Here is a 20,747-nt window from a genome sequence, read left to right on the forward strand (position 1 = left end):
ATTTTTATTGTTATTTTGTACTGTCTTTTTTGATAATCTTTATCAAGGGTGCCAATCATTTTGGACCTGACTGTATGTGCTATCTTAATTTGGTCACTGCACAGCAGGAAATGCAAACTTGTACTTTAGTCAACATTTAAAGAGGCTACCAAAGTTTGTAATTTCTACTTTAAAATGTCAGACTTGATTTACACTAACAACATTTTTTATCAACCCTTACAAAAATGTCCGTTCATTATAATCCACATAATAATTCACATTTCCTGTTGATGCAGGAATATTTTCCTGCTGTGAGAAACTGGTCAAATGAAGATGACACACCTGTAGGGCTTAGGAGCTACAGTGTTGACCTTGCCTACTCCACCTGGGCCACAAGATTAGGGCAGGGAGCCAAAAGAGGGAGGAACTCCATTGCCTTGTTACAGAGAATTTCAATACTTATTACATTGCTCACTTATATGCTTGCAGACTTTCAAGGACTTAGCTGGTTGGGAGGAGTAGGTGCACTGCTACCAGAACTCCCATCTTGTCAGATAGAGGAAGCACAATGCACGGCTCAGCATTGGAAGAGGAAGTGTGTACTGTAAGTTACCTGGATAGAGGTAAGTACATTTACACATGCTGCTACTGCTACTATTGCTGTTTATTTTAACTTGATAGTACTACTACCACTTAGTTACAACTACTATTTGTTGTTTCAGATATCATTATTGTTAAAATTATTCTTCATTTAATTTCAATGCGGCCTGTTTTTCCAATGGCAAAAGGTATAGGATACTTCATTTGAATGAATCTATTGTCTCTCCTTTAAAAATAAATTACAATCAAAGACAGATTTAGAAGTTTTTTGGGGGGGAAAGTAACTACAGTGTTTATTAATAGACCCATGTTTCAAGGGTTAAAGAAGATTTACTGTTTCATCTTTCAACAGGTCCATTCTATACTTTATTGGTCTTGTTGATAAATGTAGATACTGTAGCTGTACATAACATATGATTTGGTCTTGTTGATAAATGTAGATACTGTAGCTGTACATAACATATGATTTGGTCTTGTTGATAAATGTAGATACTGTAGCTGTACATAACATACGATTTGGTCTTGTTGATAAATGTAGATACTGTAGCTGTACATAACATATGATTTGGTCTTGTTGATAAATGTAGATACTGTAGCTGTACATAACATATGATTTGGTCTTGTTGATAAATGTAGATACTGTAGCTGTACATAACATATGATTTGGTCTTGTTGATAAATGTAGATACTGTAGCTGTACATAACATATGATTTGGTCTTGTTGATAAATGTAGATACTGTAGCTGTACATAACATATGATTTGGTCTTGTTGATAAATGTAGATACTGTAGCTGTACATAACATATGATTTGGTCTTGTTGATAAATGTAGATACTGTAGCTGTACATAACATATGATTTGGTCTTGTTGATAAATGTAGATACTGTAGCTGTACATAACATATGATTTGGTCTTGTTGATAAATGTAGATACTGTAGCTGTACATAACATATGATTTGGTCTTGTTGATAAATGTAGATACTGTAGCTGTACATAGCATATGATTTGGTCTTGTTGATAAATGTAGATACTGTAGCTGTACATAACATATGATTTGGTCTTGTTGATAAATGTAGATACTGTAGCTATACATAACATATGATTTGGTCTTGTTGATAAATGTAGATACTGTAGCTATACATAACATATGATTTGGTCTTGTTGATAAATGTAGATACTGTAGCTATACATAACATATGATTTGGTCTTGTTGATAAATGTAGATACTGTAGCTACACATAACATGTGATTTGGCAAACACATGTTGATCATTTCAGATCAGATTTTTTAACTAACTGGCAAATTTACATTGTTTTATGAAAGACATACTGTATGTTAATGCGAACTGGTGCACATGTGACAAAGACAGACATAGAAATAAGTCCAGGTTCCTTCATGCATTGAACATAATGAATAAATGTCAAGTAGTACCAGATGTGAATTGTTCATATCAGCGTCAAATACACCCAAACGTTTTCCAACTGAAGGGAAATTCATTGTTACTGTAGTAATATGCATTACAACCAATATGTCATTGCATAACCTTTTACTGCAGTGGGCTAAATCATTGTCACACAGTGGTTCTTGGTAGTCTTAAACAAATCTACTTTGAAACAAAAGTATACACCTCACACACATGGTTATGGGTTTATAAAAAGGAAGACACCTGTACCATGTCAGATATAGTGTTGGAATGTATTACATTTTGAGTTTGCATCCCAATATTACACTTTATATACATCACAGAAGACGGAAATATAAAAAACCGTTTGCACATAAAAACACTGGATTTTCGATGTGTAAAAAAAATATATATATGTTGACTAATTATGAAATTCTGAAAAATATGAATAACATTCCACCCTTGAGGCCACTAGACGGCATTTCTGGTCATTTGACTGCAGGAAAGGGCTACGACACAATATTAACAAGAGGCATATGCAAGTGGCACATATGCACTTTCACAAGAGAACCATTCTGCAAAACCCTGTGTTCATGAGATCAATGTATCTAACTTTCCCTGTTTTGCAGACTGACAGGAAGTCCAAGGACAGACAGATCTGCATCCCCCATCAAAGTGCTCTTTGACAGCATCCTTCTTTTCTTGGACATATTTGTCAATGGATACCTTGGGAATGATGGACGATGGCTGCCTGTCACTAGACAACTACCATGATATGGTGAAGGGAGGAGGGTCTAGCGGAGGAGGCCGGCTCTACAGCACTAACCTGATCCTGGGCTTCAGTAAAGACCAGTACCCCCTGCTCACTCCCGTAGGGTCCGAACGGACCCATGAAGTGGACACTGAGGGCCTGGAGGACCACCAGGGGAAGCAGGGCCAGTCAGACCCCTACAGATACCTGGCCAGCCTGGAGGACAGCACCCAGCACTCTGCCTTTCACGGTCAGTACCATGGTTGTTATTGATTTATAGGTTCATTCATTGATTGATTAGGTGATGTTGTTTATTACATGAAGACAAGGTAAAGGGTGGCAGGTAGCCTAGAGAGTTGGGCCAGTAACCGAAAGGTTGCTAGATCAAATCCCTGAGCTGACAAGGTAAAAATCTGTCGTTCTGCCCCTGAACAAGGCAGTTAACCCACTGTTCCTAGACTGTCATTGTAAATAAGAATTTGTTCCTAACTGACTTGCCTAGTTAAATAAAGGTTAAATAAAATAAAAAAATAACACTTCTTATGAATACCCTCTTATGAGACATGCATAATGCATTATAATGCACAACATAGGCGCTAATAACTGCTCATAAACATCTATAACATATACAGCAACAACATCAGTAAAATAGCAGTTCATATAAGAGTATGACCAAAACAATCTAAGACTTATATCCAAGACTTTCACTTCTCCACAGTAAAATGAGTAGTCACAATGTTTACTTCGATTACTTCATCCAGGACTAAAGGCAGGGACAGTTGAAAGCATACGGTGCTGACCTCATCCAGGAGGAAAGGCAATGATAGTTGAAAGCATACGGTGCTGACCTCATCCAGGAGGAAAGGCAATGATAGTTGAAAGCATACGGTGCTGACCTCATCCAGGAGGAAAGGCAGAGATAGTTGAAAGCATACGGTGCTGACCTCATCCAGGAGGAAAGGCAAGGACAGTTGAAAGCATACAGTGCTGACCTCATCCAGGAGGAAAGGCAATGATAGTTGAAAGCATACGGTGCTGACCTCATCCAGGAGGAAAGGCAATGATAGTTGAAAGCATACGGTGCTGACCTCATCCAGGAGGAAAGGCAGAGATAGTTGAAAGCATACGGTGCTGACCTCATCCAGGAGGAAAGGCAGAGATAGTTGAAAGCATACGGTGCTGACCTCATCCAGGAGGAAAGGCAGAGATAGTTGAAAGCATACGGTGCTGACCTCATCCAGGACTAAAGGCAAGGACAGTTGAAAGCATACGGTGCTGACCTCATCCAGGACTAAAGGCAGGGACAGTTGAAAGCATACGGTGCTGACCTCATCCAGGACTAAAGGCAGGGACAGTTGAAAGCATACGGTGCTGACCTCATCCAGGACTAAAGGCAAGGACAGTTGAAAGCATACGGTGCTGACCTCATCCAGGACTAAAGGCAAGGACAGTTGAAAGCATACGGTGCTGACCTCATCCAGGAGGAAAGGCAAGGACAGTTGAAAGCATACGGTGCTGACCTCATCCAGGACTAAAGGCAAGGACAGTTGAAAGCATACGGTGCTGACCTCATCCAGGGGGAAAGGCAGAGATAGTTGAAAGCATACGGTGCTGACCTCATCCAGGACTAAAGGCAAGGACAGTTGAAAGCATATGGTGCTGACCTCATCCAGGACTAAAGGCAGGGACAGTTGAAAGCATACGGTGCTGACCTCATCCAGGACTAAAGGCAAGGACAGTTGAAAGCATACGGTGCTGACCTCATCCAGGACTAAAGGCAGGGACAGTTGAAAGCATACGATGCTGACCTCATCCAGGAGGAAAGGCAGAGATAGTTGAAAGCATACGGTGCTGACCTCATCCAGGAGGAAAGGCAGGGACAGTTGAAAGCATACGGTGCTGACCTCATCCAGGAGGAAAGGCAGAGATAGTTGAAAGCATACGGTGCTGACCTCATCCAGGAGGAAAGGCAGGGACAGTTGAAAGCATACGGTGCTGACCTCATCCAGGAGGAAAGGCAAGGACAGTTGAAAGCATACGGTGCTGACCTCATCCAGGAGGAAAGGCAAGGACAGTTGAAAGCATACGGTGCTGACCTCATCCAGGAGGAAAGGCAGGGACAGTTGAAAGCATACGGTGCTGACCTCATCCAGGAGGAAAGGCAGGGACAGTTGAAAGCATACGGTGCTGACCTCATCCAGGAGGAAAGGCAGGGACAGTTGAAAGCATACGGTGCTGACCTCATCCAGGAGGAAAGGCAGGGACAGTTGAAAGCATACGGTGCTAACCTCATCCAGGAGGAAAGGCAGGGACAGTTGAAAGCATACGGTGCTGACCTCATCCAGGACTAAAGGCAAGGACAGTTGAAAGCATACGGTGCTGACCTCATCCAGGAGGAAAGGCAGGGACAGTTGAAAGCATACGGTGCTGACCTCATCCAGGAGGAAAGGCAAGGACAGTTGAAAGCATACGGTGCTGACCTCATCCAGGAGGAAAGGCAGAGATAGTTGAAAGCATACGGTGCTGACCTCATCCAGGACTAAAGGCAGGGACAGTTGAAAGCATACGGTGCTGACCTCATCCAGGACTAAAGGCAGGGACAGTTGAAAGCATACGGTGCTGACCTCATCCAGGACTAAAGGCAGGGACAGTTGAAAGCATACGGTGCTGACCTCATCCAGGAGGATAGGCAGGGACAGTTGAAAGCATACGGTGCTGACCTCATCCAGGAGGAAAGGCAGGGACAGTTGAAAGCATACGGTGCTAACCTCATCCAGGAGGAAAGGCAGGGACAGTTGAAAGCATACGGTGCTGACCTCATCCAGGAGGAAAGGCAGGGACAGTTGAAAGCACACTGTGCTGACCTCACCCAGCAGGAAAGGCAGGGACAGTTGAAAGCATACGGTGCTGACCTCATCCAGGAGGAAAGGCAGGGACAGTTGAAAGCACACTGTGCTGACCTCATCCAGGAGGAAAGGCAGGGACAGTTGAAAGCATACGGTGCTGACCTCATCCAGGAGGAAAGGCAGGGACAGTTGAAAGCATACGGTGCTGACCTCATCCAGGAGGAAAGGCAGGGACAGTTGAAAGCATACGGTGCTGACCTCATCCAGGAGGAAAGGCAGGGACAGTTGAAAGCACACTGTGCTTGGATTGTCATTTTCTCAAGATTCAGAGACTACAGTTTATCACTGCAGTATAGCTACAATGTTGAAGTTAACGTTTCTACCTTTACACACCAGATCTAGGACCAGGCTTGGATAAGATATAGCAGGTTGGATATCGACTGACTGACTAAGTAGGCCTGGCTGGGATGAATAAGGGACTGGTGTACCAAGTATTTGTTCCTGAACAATCCTTGTTTATTAGAACATTACATAACATTATAACCCTCTATTACTGTAACATTACAGCATAGGGACTTAAGGAGACCACTTTTCCTGCCTCACATGTTTGTTACCAAGTCAATGATCTGATGATAATCTTGAGCCTCAATTGATTTGGATTAATTATTTAACAAGCTTTGATTAAATCTACCATCCATCAGCCATGTGTAGTGGGGCTTCAACCTCACCCTGTTTTCTACCATCCATCAGCCATGTGTAATGTGGCTTCAACCTCACCCTGTTTTCTACCATCCATCAGCCATGTGTAATGTGGCTTCAACCTCACCCTGTTTTCTACCATCCATCAGCCATGTGTAGAGGGGCTTCAACCTCACCCTGTTTTCTATCATCCATCAGCCATGTGTAATGTGGCTTCAACCTCACCCTGTTTTCTACCATCCATCAGCCATGTGTAATGGGGCTTCAACCTCACCTTGTTTTCTACCATCCATCAGCCATGTGTAATGAGGCTTCAACCTCACCCTGTTTTCTATCATCCATCAGCCATGTGTAGTAGGGCTTCAACCTCACCCTGTTTTCTACCATCCATCAGCCATGTGTAATGGGGCTTCAACCTCACCTTGTTTTCTACCATCCATCAGCCATGTGTAATGAGACTTCAACCTCACCCTGTTTTCTATCATCCATCAGCCATGTGTAGTAGGGCTTCAACCTCACCCTGTTTTCTTAGAAAAGATGCGGTGCAGAGGACAAGTACAGTCTTGGTGTAGATTAGAGCTGTCCATTCCCGGGGCACATGAGGACACTCAGGTTTAACAGGTGGCATCTATCCCCATGGGACTATGAAATCACCCGTAGAGAGAGCTGCATATTAGGTCGCTTTTGGTAAGTAGAACTGGGCACTGCCGAAGGAACCGAGCGCAAGAAGACCTAAACATACACGTCTCTCCTGTTCTACTGTCTCCCTTCAGAGTCAGGCCTTTTCTCCAGGGACAAGTGTGACGGGGACCTGGGAGACCTCCAGAAGGGGGTGGACAGCGGGGAAAAGTCCCCTGAGCCTCCAAAGAAGGACCACCCTAAGAAGAAGCACCGGCGCAACCGCACCACCTTCACCACCTTCCAGCTCCATGAGTTGGAGAAGGCCTTTGAGAAGTCCCACTACCCTGACATCTACAGCCGGGAGCTCCTGGCCATGAAGGTCAACCTCCTTGAGGTCCGTGTCCAGGTATGGAGCCTCCACCTATCTAATACTACTACTACTACTACTACTACTACTATTACTATCACTATACACTAATAATACTGTATAGAATCTCTACCTATCTAATACTACTATTACTATCACTATACACTAATAATACTGTATAGTCTCTACCTATCTAATACTACTATTACTATCACTATACACTAATAATACTGTATGCAACCTCCACCTATCTAATACTACTATTACTATCACTATACACTAATAATACAGTATAGTCTCTACCTATCTAATACTACTATTACTATCACTATACACTAATAATACAGTATACAGTCTACCTATCTAATACTACTAGTACTATACACTAATAATACTGTATACAGTCTACCTATCTAATACTACTATTACTATCACTATACACTAATAATACAGTATACAGTCTACCTATCTAATACTACTATTACTATCACTATACACTAATAATACAGTATACAGTCTACCTATCTAATACTACTATTACTATCACTATACACTAATAATACTGTATAGTCTCTACCTATCTAATACTACTATCACTATCACTATACACCAATAATACTGTATAGTCTCTACCTATCTAATACTTACATTTACATTTTAGTCATTTAGCAGACGCTCTTATCCAGAGCGACTTACAGTAGTGAATGCATACATTTCATACATTTTTTTCCGTACTGGTCCCCCGTGGGAATCGAATCCACAACCCTGGCATTGCAAACACCATGCTCTACCAACTGAGCCACACACCATCTCCTAATATATACTACTATCACTATACACTAATAATACTGTATAGTCTCCCCCTATCTAATACTAGTATTAGATAGGGGGAGACTATACAGTATTATTAGTGTATAGTGATAGTGTTTGCATGGTGTTTGCAATGCCAGGGTGGTGGATTCGATTCCCACGGGGGACCAGTACGGAAAAAAATGTATGAAATGTATGCATTCACTACTGTAAGTCGCTCTGGATAAGAGCGTCTGCTAAATGACTAAAATGTAAATGTAAGTATTAGATAGGTAGAGACTATACAGTATTATTGGTGTATAGTGATAGTGATAGTTTACTATCACTATACACTAATACTAATTACTATCACTATACACTAATAATACTGTATAGTCTCCACCTATCTAATACTACTATTACTATCACTATACACTAATAATACTGTATAGTCTCTACCTCTCTAATACTACTATCACTATCACTATACACTAATAATACTGTATGCAACCTCCACATATCTAATGCTACTATTACTATCACTATACACTAATAATACTGTATGCAACCTCCCCCTATCTAATACTACTAGTACTATACACGGATAATACTTTATGGAGTCGCTACCTATCTAATGCTACTATCACTATACACAAATAATACTGTATAGAGTCTCTACCTATCTAATACTACCACTACTATTACCACCACCACCAGTACTACTACTACTATTACAACCACTACTATTACCACCACCACCAGTACTACTACTACTATTACAACCACTACTATTACCACCACCACCACTACTACTACTACTATCACCACCACCACCATCACCACCACCACCACTACTACTATTACTACCACTACTGTTACCACCACCACCACTACTATCACCACTACTACGACTACTATTACCACCACCACCACCACTACTACTATTACCACCACTACTACTATTACCACCACCACCACTACCACCACTACTACTATTACCACCACCACCACCACCACTACTACTACTAATATTACCACCACCACCACTACTACTATTACCACCACTACTACTATTACCACCACCACCACCACCACCACCACCACTACTACTATTACCACCATCACCACCACCACTACTACTACTACTATTACCACCACCACCACTACTACTACTACTATTACCACCACCACCACCATTACTACTTCTACTATTACCACCACCACCACCACTACACTACTACTACTACTATTACCACCACCACCACCACCACCACCACCACCACTACTACTACTACTATTACCACCACCACCACCACTACTACTTCTACTATTACCACCACCACCACCACTACTAATACTACTATTACCACCACCACCACCACTACTACTACTATTACCACCACCACCACCACTACTACTACTACTACTATTACCACCACCACCACCACCACCATTACTACTTCTACTATTACCACCACCACCACCACTACTACTACTACTACTATTACCACCACCACCACCACCACCACCACTACACTACTACTACTACTATTACCACTACCACCACCACCACCACCACCACCACTACTACTACTACTATTACCACCACCACCACCACTACTACTTCTACTATTACCACCACCACCACCACCACCACTACTAATACTACTATTACCACCACCACCACCACTACTACTACTATTACCACCACCACCACCACTACTACTACTACTATTACCACCACCACCACCACTACTACTACTACTACTACCACCACTACTACTACTACTATTACCACCACCACCACCACCACCACCACTACTACTACTATTACTACTACTATTACTACTACTACTACCACCACCACTACTACTACTACTACTACCACTACTACTACTATTACCACCACCAACAACACCACTACTACTACTATTAACACCACCACCACTACTACTACTACTATTACCACCACCACCACTACTACCACTACTACTACTATTACCACCACCACCACCACCACCACCACCACTACTACTACAACTATTACCACCACCACCACCACCACCACTACTACTATTACCACCACCACCACCACCACCACCACTACTACTACTACTATTACCACCACCACCACTACTACTACTATTACCACCACCACCACCACTACTACTACTACTATTACCACTACCACCACCACCACCACCACTACTACTACTATTACCACCACCACCACCACTACTACTACTACTATAACCACCACCACCACTACTACTACTATTACCACCACCACCAACACCACCACTACTACTATTATCACCACCACCACCACTACTACTACTACTACTATTACCACCACTGCCACCACCACCACTACTACTACTACTATTACCACCACCACCACCACTACTACTACTACTATTACCACCACCACCACCACTACTACTACTATTACCACCACCACCACCACCACTACTACAACTACTATTACCACCACCACCACCACCACTACTACTACTATTACCACCACCACCACCACCACTACTACTACTACTATTACCACCACCACCACCACCACTACTACTACTAATATTACCACCACCACCTCTACTACTATTACTAATATTTCCACCACCACCACTACTACTAATATTACCACCACTACTACTACTACTACTACTACTACTACTACTACTACTATTACCACCACTACTACTACTACTACCACCACTACTACTACTACTATTACCACCACCACCACCACTACTACTATTACCACCACCACCACCACCACCACCACCACCACCACTACTACTACTACTAATATTACCACCACTACTACTACTACTACCACCACTACTACTACTACTATTACCACCACCACCACCACCACCACCACTACTACTATTACCACCACCACCACCACCACTACTACTACTACCACCACCACCACCACTACTACTACTACTACTATTACCACCACCACCACCACTACTACTACTAATATTACCACCACCACCACTACTACTATTACTAATATTTTCACCACCACCACTACTACTAATATTACCACCACCACCACTACTACTACTACTACTACCACCACTACTACTACTAATATTACCACCACCACTAGTACTACTACCACCACTACTACTACTATTACCACCACCCCCACCACTACTACTACTACTACCACTACTACTACTACTACCACCACCACCAACACCACTACTACTACTATTACCACCACCACCACTACTACTACTACTATTACCACCACCACCACCACCACCACTACTACCACCACCACCACCACTACTACCACCACCACTACTACTATTACCACCACCACCACTACTACCACTACTACTACTACTATTACCACCACCACCACCACCACCACTACTACCACCACCACCACCACTACTACCACCACTACTACTACCACCACTACTACTATTACCACCACCAGCACATATTTTTTCATCACCGATCATTTGGACATATAAGGTTTTTGCAGGTGTTCTCATCTTTCAAATTTTGGAATGGGAGGGGACTTTTGGCCCATGCTTTGGCTGAGAGATTCTGTTTAGGAGGTGGAGACTTCTCTCGTTAGTACATTTTCTCATACAGTTGTCGTCAAATATATTGGTACACTTGCACTTTAAAATGGAGTGGAGCAAAACGTTCTCTTTTCTCTTTTTAAAAACTGGTTCAATTACTATGTTTAACCTGTAGGCACTTACCACAGCTGAAATAAATTACACAGAATTACACAACCTCTTAAACAGACTCTAACCAAATTACACAGCCTCTAACTAAATTACACAGCCTCTAACCAAATTACACAGCCTCTAACCAAATTACACAGCCTCTAACTAAATTACACAGCCTCTAACTAAATTACACATTCTCTAACCAAATTACACACCCTCTAACTAAATTACACAGCCTCTAACCAAATTACACAGCCTCTAACTAAATTACACAGCCTCTAACCAAATTACACAGCCTCTAACCAAATTACACACCCTCTAACTAAATTACACAGCCTCTAACTAAATTACACAGCCTCTAACCAAATTACACACCCTCTAACCAAATTACACAGCCTCTAACTAAATTACACAGCCTCTAACCAAATTACACATCCTCTTACTAAATTACACAGCCTCTATCCAAATGACACAGCCTCTAACCAAATTACACAGCCTCTAACCAAATGACACAGCCTCTAACCAAATTACACAGCCTCTAACAAAATTACACAGCCTTACACAGCCTCTAACCAAATTACACAGCCTCTAACTAAATTAAACAGCCTCTAACCAAATTCATTTGAATTCTGAATAATTTAGTCCAGGCCATTTTTTAAAACTTTGAAGCAAAACATCAACAACAACAAAATCTACAAATACTATTATTACTACCATTATTGTGATGTAGTGTGCAATGTAGTGTGCATTACATCGATGTAGTGTGCACTGCTGAGTGACTACTGTAGACGAATACTATGGTATCCTCTCTGTCCGTGTCCAGGTGTGGTTCCAGAACCGTCGGGCTAAGTGGAGACGTCAGGAGAAGATGGACTCCAACTCAACAAAGCTCCGCAACTCCCCCATGCTGTCTGTCAACCGGTCGCCCATGCCCTCCAATGTGGGGCTCATGTCCAACCCATTACCCCTGGATTCCTGGCTGGCCTCGTCCATGTCCAGCGGCAACACAATGCACACTATCCCCGGATATACAGGCCCAGGGCAGGGCCCTCACCTTCAGCCTGCCTACCCCAGCCACTCCCACTCCCACAGCCATAGCCACAGCCACAGCTTCCTCGACAGTCCCCCAGGACATGGCATGGTGCACCAAGGGATGGTACAGGGCATGCAGGGGATGCAGTCTGTGGCCCCCCCAATCTACCAGTGCCCCTGCAGCTTCAATGATAAGTACCCTCTGCTAAGGACCTGGAACATGGTTCCAGCATCGCAGCACTGAGGTTGAAGGCTAAGGAGCACATCCATTCCATGGATAAAACCTGGAAGTCTGACATTCATTTAAGGATGGTCAACTAGAACAAGTGATCAAAACAAAGGTATTCTATATAAAGGATGGTCAACTACAACAGGTGATCAAAACAAAGACATTCTATAAAGGATGCTAAACTTCAACATGATCAAAACAAAGACATTCTATAAAGGATGGTCAAATGCAACACGATCAAACAAAGACATTCCGTAAAAAGGATGGTAAACTTCAGCAGGTAATCAAAACAAAGATATTCTGTAAAAGGGATGGTGAACTTCAGAACAAAGACATTTATAATTTCTTTTGTTAATTTTATTTAACCTTAATTTATTTAAGTCAGTTAAAGGGATATGGTTAAAAGTAATGCATTATATAGGGAATAGGGTGCCATTTGGGTCGTGTTCTGTGTATTTAAAAGGCTTATTGTCTCCATTGAGTTATTTTTTCTTATCACTTATTTATATTTGCATATCTGTATACTGTAACTTCTTTCTGGATGTGAAATAAAATTAAGTTATGTTTTTTAAAAAAACGAATAATTCAGAGGTGCTTCCATATTGAAAGTCAGTACTAGTGATCATGTGAAATGTTATCATATTGGCATTGATTATAGATTGTTTACACCTAATATTAGCTTTGTGTTACACTAACTAGATGGGACAGGGTGTGTTACACTAACTAGATGGGACAGGGTGGGGTGTGTTACAGTAACTAGATGGGGCAGGGTGGGGTGTGTTACAGTAACTAGATGGGGCAGGGTGGGGTGTGTTACAGTAACTAGATGGGGCAGGGTGGGGTGTGTTACAGTAACTAGATGGGGCAGGGTGGGGTGTGTTACAGTAACTAGATGGGGCAGGGTGGGGTGTGTTACAGTAACTAGATGGGGCAGGGTGGGGTGTGTTACAGTAACTAGATGGGGCAGGGTGTGTTACAGTAACTAGATGGGGCAGGGTGGGGTGTGTTACAGTAACTAGATGGGGCAGGGTGTGTTACAGTAACTAGATGGGGCAGGGTGGGATGTGTTACAGTAACTAGATGGGGGCAGGGTGGGGTGTGTTACAGTAAACTAGATGGGGGCAGGGTGTGTTACAGTAACTAGATGGGGGCAGGGTGTGTTACAGTAACTAGATGGGGCGGGTGGGGTGTGTTACAGTAACTAGATGGGGAAGGGTGGGGTGTGTTACAGTAACTAGATGGGACAGGGTGGGGTGTGTTACAGTAACTAGATGGGACAGGGTGGGGTGTGTTACAGTAACTAGATGGGGCAGGGTGGGGTGTGTTACAGTAACTAGATGGGGCAGGGTGGGGTGTGTTACAGTAACTAGATGGGACAGGGGGGGGTGTGTTACAGTAACTAGATGGGACAGGGTGGGGTGGGTTACAGTAACAAGATGGGGCAGGGTGGGGTGTGTTACAGTAACTAGATGGGGCAGGGTGGGGTGTGTTACAGTAACTAGATGGGGCAGGGTGGGGTGTGTTACAGTAACTAGATGGGGCAGGGTGGGGTGTGTTACAGTAACTAGATGGGGCAGGGTGGGGTGTGTTACAGTAACTAGATGGGGCAGGGTGTGTTACAGTAACTAGATGGGGCAGGGTGGGGTGTGTTACAGTAACTAGATGGGGGCAGGGTGGGGTGTGTTACAGTAACTAGATGGGGGCAGGGTGTGTTACAGTAACTAGATGGGGGCAGGGTGTGTTACAGTAACTAGATGGGGCGGGTGGGGTGTGTTACAGTAAGTAGATGGGGCAGGGTGGGGTGTGTTACAGTAACTAGATGGGACAGGGTGGGGTGTGTTACAGTAACTAGATGGGACAGGGTGGGGTGTGTTACAGTAACTAGATGGGGCAGGGTGGGGTGTGTTACAGTAACTAGATGGGGCAGGGTGGGGTGTGTTACAGTAACTAGATGGGACAGGGTGGGGTGTGTTACAGTAACTAGATGGGACAGGGTGGGGTGTGTTACAGTAACAAGATGGGGCAGGGTGGGGTGTGTTACAGTAACTAGATGGGGCAGGGTGGGGTGTGTTACAGTAACTAGATGGGACAGGGTGGGGTGTGTTACAGTAACTAGATGGGGGCAGGGTGGGGTGTGTTACAGTAACTAGATGGGACAGGGTGGGGTGTGTTACAGTAACTAGATGGGACAGGGTGGGGTGTGTTACAGTAACTAGATGGGGCAGGGTGGGGTGTGTTACAGTAACTAGATGGGACAGGGTGGGGTGTGTTACAGTAACTAGATGGGGGCAGGGTGGGGTGTGTTACAGTAACTAGATGGGACAGGGTGGGGTGTGTTACAGTAACTAGATGGGACAGGGTGGGGTGTGTTACAGTAACTAGATGGGACAGGGTGGGGTGTGTTACAGTAACTAGATGGGACAGGGTGGGGTGTGTTACAATAACTAGATGGGGGCAGGGTGTGTTACAGTAACTAGATGGGGGCAGGGTGGGGTGTGTTACAGTAACTAGATGGGGGCAGGGTGGGGTGTGTTACAGTAACAAGATGGGGCAGGGTGGGGTGTGTTACAGTAACTAGATGGGGCAGGGTGGGGTGTGTGTGGGGGGGGTTGTATGGGAGGTGGGTGTATGTGGGGTGTGTGTGTATGTTGGGTGTGTGTGGGAGGTGTGTGTATGTGGCGTGTGTGTGTTGGGTGTGTGTGGGAGGTGTGTGTATGTGGGGTGTGTGTGTGTTGGGTGTGTGTGGGAGGTGTGTGTATGTGGGGTGTGTGTGTATTGGGTGTGTGTGTATTGGGTGTGTGTGGGAGGTGTGTGTGTGGGGTGTGTGTGTATTGGGTGTGTGTGTATTGGGTGTGTGTGGGAGGTGTGTGTGTGGGGTGTGTGTGTATTGGGTGTGTGTGGGGTGTGTGTGTATTGGGTGTGTGTGGGAGGTGTGTGTGTGGGGTGTGTGTGGGAGGTGTGTGTGTGGGGTGTGTGTGTGTGGGGTGTGTGTGGGAGGTGTGTGTGTGGGGTGTGTGTGTGTGGGGTGTGTGTGGGAGGTGTGTGTGTTCTGTAGATAACAGTTTGTGCTGTATCAGCTCAGCTGATAATAAACATTATTAATTATATCAATGCAAGGGCAATCTGCCTCCAAAATGTACTTTCATATTGCTATATATAACAAAGGGCCACAATAATATGCCTGTTTACATTTCTATGGACCTAACTACCAAATTGACACATTTCTCTAATAAACAGGGTTCTACAAAAATGTCAATTGAAAATGTTTTTTGTAATAAGCGTATGGCTGGACGAGGGTTGAAGTTTAATACTAAATAATAACAATACATTGAATTTGTAACTCGCTGTTCATTGAAAACATGAGGCAGGGTGGTGTGTGTTACAGGGTGTGTGTGTGTGTGTGTGTGTGTGTGTGTGTGTGTGTGTGTGTGTGTGTGTGTGTGTGTGTGTGTGTGTGTGTGTGTGTGTGTGTGTGTGTGTGTGTGTGTGTGTGTGTGTGTGTGTGCATAAGTGGGTGGGCTGTGTGTGTAGGCTGAAGGTGTGTTGACAGTCCAAGAGGGGTTGTTTGTGTAACGTGGCGAGGGGTTATCTATCTGGGCATTTTAAGTACAGGGGTCTGCAAAAAATGTCCTTTGAAAATGTTTTTGGTAATAAATGTATGGGCAGAATGAGGGTTGTAATTTAATATTAAATACTAACAATGCATTGAATTTGTAACACGCTGTTCATTGAAAAACAATCTCAAAGTTCTACAGTTAGTGTGTGTGCGCGTATGCGTGCGTGTTCGTAGTCGATGTTCATACTCAGAGAAAGGTATCCCTGCCCACCAGGTGAACTGGGGATGGGTCTGGAATACTCCATTGCTCCTGGTAGACTTGGCCACTAAGTACGGCTTGTTTGAAAGACGGTTTCAGCTGTCGTGGGCAGCCTAGCTGAGAAATATTTTCTGGTCAGATGGAGGGTTAGCTTGGGGACAGTTTGGAGACATATCTGGTCAGATGGTGCAGGTTAGCATGGGGACAGGTTGGAGACATATTATCTTGTCAGATGGTGGGTTAGCATGGGGACAGTTTGGAGACATATTATCTGGTCAGATGGTGCAGGTTAGCATGGGGACAGGTTGGAGACATATTATCTTGTCAGATGGTGGGCTAGCATGGGGACAGTTTGGAGACATATTTTTTGGATAGATGGGGACAGTTTGGAGACATTATCTGGTTAGATGATGGGTTAGCATGGGGACAGTTTGGACACATATTATCTGGATTAGCTAGTGGGTTAGCATGGGGACAATTTGGAGACATATTACCTGGTCAGATGGTGCAGGTTGGCATTAGGACAGTTTGGAGACATATTATCTGGTCAGATGGTGGGTTAGCATGGGGACAGTTTGGAGACATATTACCTGGTCAGATGGTGCAGGTTAGCATGGGGACAGTTTGGAGACATATTATCTGGTCATATGGTGGAGGTTAGCATGGGGACAGTTTGGAGACATTTTACCTGGTCAGATGTTGCAGGTTAGCGTTAGGACAGTTTGGAGACATATTACCTGGTCAGATGGTGGGTTAGCATGGGGACAGTTTGGAGACATATCTGGTCAGATGGTGCAGGTTAGCTTGAGGACAGTTTGGAGACATATTATCTGGTCAGATGGTGGGTTAGCATGGGGACAGTCTGGAGACAGATCTGGTCAGATGGTGCAGGTTGGCTTGAGGACAGTTTGGAGACATATTATCTGGTCAGATGGTGGGTTAGCATGGGGACAGTTTGGAGACATATTACCTGGTCAGATGGTGGGTTAGCATGGGGACAGTTTGGAGACATATTACCTGGTCAGATGGTGGTTTAGCATGGGGACAGTTTGGAGACATATTACCTGGTCAAATGGTGCAGATTAGCATGGGGACAGTTTGGAGACATGTTACCTGGTCAGATGGTGCAGGTTTGCATGGGGACAGTTTGGAGACATATTACCTGGTTAGATGGTTGGTTAGCATGGAGACAGTTTGGAGACATTTCACCTGGTCAGATGGTGGGTTAGCATGGGGACATTTTAGCGACATATTGTTTGGATGAATGGGGTCAGTTTGGAGACATATTACCTGGTCCGATGTTGGGTTAGCATTGGGACAGTTTGGAGACAATATCTGGTTCAATGGAGGGTTAGCATGGGGACAGTTTGGAGACATATTATCTGGTTAGATGGTTGGTTAGCATGGGGACAGTTTGGAGACATATTACCTGGTCAGATGGTGGGTTTACATGGGGACAGTTTGGAGACATATTACCTGGTTAGATGGTGGGTTAGCATGGGGACAGTTTGGAGATATTATGTGGTCAGATGGTGAGTTAGCATTGGGAGAGTTTGGAGACATTATCTGGTTACATGCTGGGGACAGTTTGGAGACATATTACCTGGTCAGATGGTGAGTTAGCATGCGGACAGTATAGAGACATATTATCTGGTCAGATGGTGGGTTAGCATGGGGGCAGGATGGAGACATTATCTGGTCTTATGGTGGGTTAGCATGGGGACAGTTTGGAGACATAATTTTGGATAGATGGTGGGTTAGCAGGGGGACAGTTTGGACACATCTGGTTAGATGGTGGTTTAGCATGGGGACAGTTTGGAGACATATTATTTGGATAGATGGGGACAGTTTGGAGACATATTATCTGGTTAGATGGTTGGTTAGCATGGGGACAGTTTGGAGACATATTACCTGGTCAGATGGTGGGTTTACATGGGGACAGTTTGGAGACATATTACCTGGTTAGATGGTGGGTTAGCATGGGGACAGTTTGGATATATTATGTGGTCAGATGGTGAGTTAGCATTGGGAGAGTTTGGAGACATTATCTGGTTAGATGCTGGGGACAGTTTGGAGACATATTACCTGGTCAGATGGTGAGTTAGCATGCGGACAGTATAGAGACATATTATCTGGTCAGATGGTGGGTTAGCATGGGGGCAGGATGGAGACATTATCTGGTCTTATGGTGGGTTAGCATGGGGACAGTTTGGAGACATAATTTTGGATAGATGGTGGGTTAGCAGGGGGACAGTTTGGACACATCTGGTTAGATGGTGGTTTAGCATCGGGACAGTTTGGAGACATATTATTTGGATAGATGGGGACAGTTTGGAGACATATTATCTGGTTAGATGGTGGGTTAGCATGGGGACAGTTTGGAGAAATAATCTGGTCAGATGGTGGGTAAGCATGGGGACAGTTTGGAGACATATTAACTGGTTAGGTGGTGGGTTAGCATGGGTACAGTTTGGACATATATTACCAAGTCAGATGGTGGGTGAGAATGGGGACAGTTTGGAGACATATTACCTGGTCAGATTTTTATTTATTTATTTTTTATTTTATTTATTTCACCTTTATTTAACCAGGTAGGCAAGTTGAGAACAAGTTCTCATTTACAATTGCGACCTGGCCAAGATAAAGCAAAGCAGTTCGACAACATACAACAACACAGAGTTACACATGGAATAAAACAACATACAATCAATGATGCAGTAGAAAAAAAATAAGACTATATACAATGTGAGCAAATGATGTGAGATAAGGGAGGTAAAGGCAAAAAATGCCATGGTGGCAAAGTAAATAAAGTATAGCAAGAAAAACACTGGAATGGTAGATTTGTAGTTTGAAGAAAGTTCAAAGTTAAAATATAAATAATATGGTGCAAAGGAGCAAAATAAATAAAATAAATAAATACAGTAGGGGAAGAGGTAGTAGTTTGGGCTAAATTATAGATGGGCTATGTACAGGTGCAGTGATCTGTGAGCTGCTCTGACAGCTGGTGCTTAAAGCTAGTGAGGGAGATAAGTGTTTCCAGTTTCAGAGATTTTTGAAGTTTCAGAGATGGTGGTTTAGCTCGGGGACAGTTTGGAGACATATTATATGGTTAGATGGTGGGTTAGCATTGGGACAGTTTGGAGACATATTATCTGGTCAGATGGTTTGTTAGCATGGGGACAGTTTGTAGACATATTACCTGGTCAGATGGTTGGTTAGCATGGGGACAGTTTGGAGACATGTTATCTGGTCAGATGGTTTGTTAGCATGGGGACAGTTTGGAGACATATTACCTGGTCAGATGGTGGGTTAGCATGGGGACAGTTTAGAGACATATTATCTGGTTAGATGGTGGGTTTGCATGGGGACAGTTTGGAGACATATTATCTGGTCAGATGGTTTGTTAGCATGGGGACAGTTTGTAGACATATTACCTGGTCAGATGGTTGGTTAGCATGGGGGCAGTTTGGAGACATATTATCTGGTCAGATGGTTGGTTAGCATGGGGACAGTTTGGAGACACATTACCTGGTCAGATGGTGGGTTAGCATGGGGACAGTTTGGAGACATATTATCTGATCAGATGGTGCAGGTTAGCTTGGGGACAGTTTGGAGACATATTAACTGGTTAGATGGTGGGTTGGCATGGGGACAGTTTGGAGACATATTATCTGGTCAGATGGTGGATTAACATGGGGACAGTTTGGAGACATATTATATGGTCAGATGGTGGGTTAGCATGGGGACAGTTTGGAGACATATTATCTGGTTAGATGGTGGGTTAGCATGGGGACAGTTTGGATACATATTATCTGATCAGATGGTGCAGGTTAGCTTGGGGACAGTTTGGAGACATATTAACTAGTTAGATGGTGGGTTAGCATGGGGACAGTTTGGAGA

At 43.8% G+C, this 20,747-nt stretch overlaps 1 protein-coding gene across 1 annotated transcript; it reads left to right on the plus strand.

Annotated features, from left to right (window-relative positions):
* The first annotated feature begins 282 nt into the window (after nucleotides 1–282).
* Nucleotides 283–13,599, plus strand: LOC115152759 (retinal homeobox protein Rx2). Its single transcript, XM_029697539.1, has 4 exons — nucleotides 283–602; nucleotides 2,612–2,983; nucleotides 7,052–7,305; nucleotides 12,595–13,599. Exons 2-4 carry the CDS (start codon nucleotides 2,701–2,703, stop codon nucleotides 13,045–13,047), a joined length of 990 nt encoding a protein of 329 aa, XP_029553399.1. The 5' UTR covers nucleotides 283–602; nucleotides 2,612–2,700; the 3' UTR covers nucleotides 13,048–13,599.
* Nucleotides 13,600–20,747: the final 7,148 nt, after the last annotated feature.

This window comes from Salmo trutta, chromosome 18, assembly GCF_901001165.1.
Source record: "Salmo trutta chromosome 18, fSalTru1.1, whole genome shotgun sequence".
NCBI classification, from domain to species: domain Eukaryota; kingdom Metazoa; phylum Chordata; class Actinopteri; order Salmoniformes; family Salmonidae; genus Salmo; species Salmo trutta.